This window comes from Drosophila navojoa, chromosome 4 (assembly GCF_054131105.1).
Source record: "Drosophila navojoa isolate 15081-1374.11 chromosome 4, UAZ_NAV_1.0, whole genome shotgun sequence".
Taxonomy (NCBI): Eukaryota; Metazoa; Arthropoda; class Insecta; order Diptera; family Drosophilidae; genus Drosophila; species Drosophila navojoa.
The window spans coordinates 14,801,737-14,808,584 of record NC_142892.1 but is presented as its reverse complement, the minus strand read 5'-3'; the positions used below and the strand labels follow the sequence as shown (position 1 = coordinate 14,808,584).

Genomic DNA, 6,848 nt, shown 5'->3' with positions numbered 1-6,848 from the left:
AGATACACCTATAGATACAGCTACAGATACAGATACAGTTGTAGATACAGATACAAAGTGTGTTGATTGATATGTGCTGTTGTTATATGGCCATTTGGCCAAATGATGCAATCAAACTATGTAAATGCGAACGGGTTGACTTTTTGACTTTTTGTTCAGCTCAGGTAACGTGCGATCAGTGAGATCGTCGATCGTCGATCTCAGTTAGTGTTACGGCAGTGGGCCCAATGTTTGGCCAATAATCGACTTTAGTAGCTGCCTGCTAGCCATTTCCGATATTCTCTCGCACTCGCTTTTTTACATTTTTTTATGGCCAATTAAAAAGTTGACTTTTTTGTAACCGTAAAGTCAAAAAGTCAACGCAAATTGCTGTTTTTTTTAGCAGTTTTTTAGCACTAGAAGCTATATATATTTATTTGCTCGCTGAGGGCTGAGTGCGAGCGTGTCCTTGATTTATTTCTAGCGAATTCCAAACGCATTTTTTACGCAACTCTCTAGGGCAATTGACTTTTTTATGGACGCTACCAGAACGTATGCTTAACGGTAATTTCGAGTTGCTGCAAAAAATAAATTATGATGGAAAAAGACTGGCAATAGAACGGTAAAAAGTGCAAGCCATATGCAGTTCGGGCAAGGAGTCAGTCATCCCTTTTCCACTTAAGCGGAAAGTGTGAGCTCGAGTGTGGCTCGGGTTAGTCGACCTGCTCGACTTTTTATGGTTCCGCTGACTTTATGGCTCTCTCTCGGGCTCGGACTCGGGCTAACTGTCTAGCTATTTTTTTAGGGCAATTCTTGCGGCTACCTAAGCACGCGATTCTGTTACCTAATCGCAGGATCAGCATACCTAAGCTGCCGATTATCCTAGGATCATAATTATGATGAGCCAGCCCGTCGACGCGCCGCGCTACGCGCTCAACTCGACAAACAACGATTCGCGAGTTCCAGAACACAAAAACTCGAACCGCTATTTCAGCTATTTTTTGTTGTTGTGATCGTGTGTGTGTGGGTGAATGTGTGCGTGTGTGAGTGTGGTGCATGCAAAAAACTTAAGCCGGGGGATTAAACCGGATTAAAAGTCACAATGTCGCACCGTTTGTCCTTATTTTGCAGTTTTTTGTCGCTCTTTCCTTTCGGGCTAACTAATTACTTGGGAAAATTACCCATTTGCTGTGGAAATTCGCGAAATTTGTCTAAAGAATTTCTTCAATTTTTTATTATTATGATGGTGTGCGAGCGGGACAGAAGATGACGGAGAAGAAAAAAAACGAACGAACGAACGGGCAAAAGTCAGTTAAATTGAATTGATTAGAAAAAAATAAAGCTGCAAGGTCAATGGGCACATCTGAGAAGTGTCCTCAGTTCTGGGTTCTATATTTTGACTTTATACTCTGCAAGCCTTTGTCACATTTACGTGGAACATGCAATTCGTTTTGTTTGATGCAATTTCCATTTTTTATGGCCAGAAGCGGCGGCCGGCCGGCCCGCTGCTGAGGTAATCATGCCAAGAGTTCAGAGTTGGGTAACTACCGAAAAACTAGTTCCAGGAACAAGCAGAGCTGCCAGGACTAAAGTGAAGTTCCATGTACTTGCGTGTATTAGTGAACTTTTACTGACAGCATATAATAATAAGCAGAGCTTTAAGCTCGCACGTGTGTGTGCGTGTGCGTGTGCCAAAGCTCCGCTCCCACAATTGATCAATTCTTTCTCTTCTTTACCAAGTCCATTTTGGTTTCACACATTTATTGTGTTCTGGTGCTTGCCGAACAATGGGTAGACATAAAAGGGTTAATGTGCGTATCGCTGCCAGGTAGTAGCTCCGCAGCGCAAAGCAAATATGTAATAAAGGTGCATAAAAAGAGTTAACTGATCCTTTGTAAAGAGTGAGAAGAGAGAAAGGGTCGGGTTGAGTTGAGTTCGGGAAAGGGTTGTTTCGCTGCCAGCAATAAAACTGAAAAAGTCAATTGATAATAATGAAGAGTTAATTTCAGTAGTTGCAATGGCAAAAGAGTTATTATGGGCTGTAAATAATGGTAGATAATATGGAGAATTTATAGAAAATCTATCAGAAATTTTAAGAGCCTCGACACAATTTATGACAGACGTAAATTTTGGCACACTCAGACGAAACAATTACTCCATATTGAACGCCTTTTTTCTCTACTTATATGTGAATATATGCATATACATATGTATACATGTGCTTGTATATACATAAATATAGCCCACCTCTCATATAAATTAACAACTTCAACTGTTAAAGGCTCCGCCCATGCTAAATAAAATGAGCAACTGTTAAAAATGAAGTCAATGCCTCTGTGTGTGTGTTTGAGAGAGTGTGAGTGTGCGAGAAAGCTTAGCTGCCCTTAACGTGTGAGTTTTAATAAATAACCGAATAACGAATAATATCAGAGCAATGCAAATTGAGCGAGCTCCAACAAAGAGCGTGCGCGCACGAGCGAGCGTGAGAGTGCGAGAGAGACGGCTGACAGCTGAGCTGAGCTGCGCGCCTCATTCATTCAACAGAATAACAGAGCGGCTAACAGCGCCTTAACAGTCACTCAGGTAAACTGTTGTTGTGAGAGCGCTGCACAATTGAGTGAACTCTGGCTGTGGCTGTTGTTGTTGCTGTTGCTCTTGCTATTGCTGTTGGTGGTGGTTTTTAATACATGAGCACGATCGAGTCAGATGCTGAGACTGTGATTTATCAGAGAGAGAGACTACAAAACTCGTTGCTACTGCTGGTGGTTAGCGTGTGTGAGTGTATGTGTGTGTGCTTGGAGTATTGCTAGCTGCCGTTGCATATGTGTGTGTGTATATAGGCACTGGGAGTTAGCCAACCGAGCGACACACAGAAATGCTTCTTGCCAGCGACGAGTTTGAGCAAGAAATCAGTCGTCAGCTAGTAGCCCAGGTGTGAGTTACACACATCGTGAGTACAGAGCGCGTTGCGTGTAAGCCGAAGCAAGCAAAAACAGTTACAGTTCAGCGAGTGTCAGCCACCAATCAAATACAAAAACCACAAACAGACAGAGACTGATCCACAAAGATCAAACAGTGCTAAACGAAAAAGCAGAAAGTGTTGTGAATAGTTTAACTTAAGCCTAACAAACTGCCGCGTGCAATTAAAAAGTCATCAGCTATAAAAAACACAAACACACACAAAGTTCTATACGCAAAAACCCAACGGAACCCAAGGTAAGTTCGCAAGATCAAATCAAGAGGAAAAACGCGCCCACACCCAAAGTCAATTCACGTTTTCTATTCTTGTGTTTGTCTTCTTTTTTTTTTTTGCTGAGCCGACGGCATATTTTATGAGCCCTGTTTGCACTACTTTGATTTTTTACTATTTCATGCGAAAAAATAAAACAAACACACACACACACATAGATAGAGAGTTCAGTGCGGGCGAACATCTTTTTTTAAATTTTATGATTTTTATTTTGGGCGCAAAAAAATTGCCAACATATTTTAATGACACAACGTCAAGGTCCTAGGACTCTCAACATATTTTTTAGGCATAATGACTTCATGTAAAAAGAAAAAAAAAAAAAAAACAACAAGAGTTTCTACCTGCACAAATAGGGTTGCATAATCCCCGGCAGCTTAAGTTTTTTGCCTGCCCACGCAGCTGATCGTAAAAAAAGACGCAAACATTCGCCTTGCAAACTATTTCCTATAAATGCTCGGGCTGGACACGGTTCGAGCATCAGTCGCACAGCAGCACAGCGAACGAACAGAACGCGGAAAACGTAACGAAAAGTGCCGGAAAATCGCAGAACACGCACAGTTAGCTATTCGCAAAGAAAACAAAACCCAACACAATTACAAATCGCAATCGATCTGAATTGGCTAGCTGCCAAAGATGGTGTTCAACTTGGTTAGTTTACACACAACGCTAAATGGATTATTATTTATTAAAAAAAAAGAAAAACATACAACAACAAAAAAAGTGCCACAAGTTGAGAATGAAATGAGCAAAACGGCAAATCAGCCCGCAGTGAATTCAATCAACGCTTTCATTCTGATAACTCTTTCATCAGCAACTGCTCAAGTGCCTCAGCTTCTTCTCTCCCTCGCTTCAATGGACTTAACTAACTCTCCCTCTCTCTCTCTCTCGCTTTACAGATGAATCAGACGTGCAAAGTGTGCGGTGAGCCCGCGGCGGGTTTTCATTTTGGCGCCTTTACCTGCGAGGGCTGCAAGGTAAGTTCGCTCTCCACCCCAAACACAGCCACACACTCAACAACTGTGTCTAGCCTCCTTAACACTTTTGACTAACTCTTTCCCCCTTCGCCTCTTTCTCACTCTCTCTTCTGCAGTCCTTCTTCGGCCGCTCGTACAACAACATCAGCACCATCAGCGAGTGCAAGAACGATGGCAAGTGCATCATTGACAAGAAGAACCGCACCACATGCAAGGCCTGCCGCTTGCGCAAGTGCTACAACGTGGGCATGTCCAAGGGCGGCTCGCGCTACGGACGCCGCTCCAATTGGTTCAAGATCCACTGCCTGCTGCAGGAGCACGAGCAGGCAGCAGCCGCGGCTGCCGGCAAAGCGCCTGGCCATGCCACTGGCTCGCCCATGAGCTCACCCGGATTCGGTGATCTGGCCGCACATCTGCAGCAGCAGCAACAGCAGCACCAGCAGCATCAGCAGCAACAGCACCAGCAGCAACAGCACCAACAGCGTCATCCCCACTTGCCACCGCTGCTCGGCTATCCCGGCTACCATCTGCCCGAGCACTTTGGAGCACGCCATCCCGCAGATGCGGCCGCTGCCGCCGCCGCGCTGCCCTTCTTCAGCATGATGGCCACGCCACAGTCAGCGTTCCAGCTGCCGCCGCATCTGCTCTTCCCGGGCTATCATGCCAGCGCCGCGGCGGCGGCTGCTGCGGATGCTGCCTACCGGCAGGAGATGTACAAGCATCGCCAGAGCGTCGACTCTGCCGCCTCGGCCGAATCACAGAGCCGTTATACGCCGCCCACTGCTGTCCGCCAGCACCAGCAGCAGCATCCCCAGCCAGCGGCGTCGCCCATTGACGTCTGCCTGGGCGCCGACGATGATGTGCAGTCGCAGCACAGCCTCACGCTCAGCCACAGCCACAGCCACAGTCACAGCGCCAGCCTCAGCCACAGTCACAGCCAGAGTCCACACACCATACACACGCCAGTTGCCATACGTGCCACGCCGCCAGAGCCAGAGCCAGAGCCAGAGCCAGAGGCCGAGCAGCTGCTGCCAGTCGCTGCTGCGTCCATTTCCATCTCCGCCTCCAACTGCAGCACCCACTCGAACAGCGCCTCGCCCACACCGAGCAGCAAATCGCAGAGCAGCAGCCCGCTGAGCTTCACAGCCAAGATGCAATCACTTTCACCTGTCTCGGTGTGTTCCATTGGCGGCGAGACAGTCGCAGCGGCCGCAGCAGCAGCAGCAGCCGCGGCCGCCGCTGCCGCCCAAGACGGACCCATGGATCTGAGCATGAAAACGTCGCGCAGCTCGGTGCACAGCTTCAATGACAGCGACGTGTGCAGTCTGCAGGATGAGCATGAGACGGCGCCGCGTCGCAAGTTTTGCCAGCTGGAGGCCGAGTGCAGCACAGCGCACACCAGCAACAGTTGCAGCAGCCACAGCAGCAGCCACAGCAACAGCTCCACATCCTCCACTGAGGCAGCGGTGGCCGTCAAGCGGCAGAAGCTCAACGCCATTGGCGGTGACTCGCCGCCGTTTGGTGGTTTCGCTATGACCCACAATGCGGCCAGCGCCATGCGCTTTGTCTGTGTCTAGTGTGGTTTGCTTGGTGGGTGGAGCCAAAAAGGCAATCAACTCATTTGCCTCGTCGTCGCTGCCGCTGTTGTTGTCGTTGTTGTTGTTGTTGTTATTTTTTCATCTATTTGTCTTTGCTGGTATTGTTGTTGTTGTTGTTGTAGTTGTAGTTTTTTCGTGTGCGGTTTGAATTCGATTTGCGCTGTCGAAATTGAACATTTTATGGACAGGTTTGAGAGCTGCGCCTGCGCTCAGAGTGTTAGACAGAGACAGCTAGCAGCAGCACACACGCACACGATGACACACACACGCACACACATACACATACACTTGCACAGAAAATTGAGCTCGAATCCAAAAATTATGTTTACTACATGAAAATGAGAAAAGTTTTTAAAGTTTTTGTTCAACAGTCGCTAATTGTAAATATGTTTTCCAAATCTTAATCACAAATTGTATTTTTTTGCAACAGCCCCCCCTAAAAAAAAAAAAAAACAAAAAACATAAACAAACCCAACCCACCTTATGAGAAGAGCCCTCAATGTATTGTACATAAATTTGTTTAGTCTTAGTTTGATTTTATTATTGTATTAAGTATTGTATTTTAGCTCTTAGTATTTGTCCTTAAGATTGGCGTTTCAATAGATGCAAGCAAAATAAATTAATATGAAAATAATATATACATTTGATCTTTAATTATCGTTGGAGAAATCTTCTAAAGGCTTTCAGCTGGGAATGAACCTTAGACCAATAATATGAAATTGTGGTTGAAAAAATATGGATTCAAGTAAAATTGTGTTGACCAACCACAACTTGGCATGTGGATATGTATTCCTGAAAGCAATGATGGAATTTCATAGGAATTTATGTATTCACAATTATATTTCGAAGTAAATTATCTGCATTAAATTGAACTGATGCTGGGACTATGAATTCAGCATTTAAACTCTTTTTATTATATTTTCCTATTATTTTCTTGATAAATTATAATCTTATTATATTTTTTATTCTATAGTATTATTTTTTTTAAAGCGTGGTACACTTAATATTTATTGTTTGATTATGTGAATAATTTTCCAAAATATATTT

The 6,848-nt window shown here is 45.1% G+C and overlaps 1 protein-coding gene across 2 annotated transcripts; it reads left to right on the top strand.

Moving 5' to 3' along the window:
- The first annotated feature begins 1,709 nt into the window (after positions 1-1,709).
- Positions 1,710-6,437, top strand: kni (knirps). 2 transcript variants are annotated; one of them, XM_089259486.1, is made up of 3 exons: positions 1,710-3,195; positions 4,126-4,203; positions 4,320-6,437. In XM_089259486.1, exons 2-3 carry the CDS (start codon positions 4,126-4,128, stop codon positions 5,778-5,780), a joined length of 1,539 nt encoding a protein of 512 aa, XP_089115612.1. In that variant the 5' UTR covers positions 1,710-3,195; the 3' UTR covers positions 5,781-6,437. The 2 variants fall into 2 exon arrangements, with proteins under 2 accessions (XP_089115612.1, XP_030245128.1); XM_030389268.2 differs by lacking the exon at positions 1,710-3,195 and adding an exon at positions 3,222-3,877.
- The last annotated feature ends 411 nt before the right edge of the window (positions 6,438-6,848 follow it).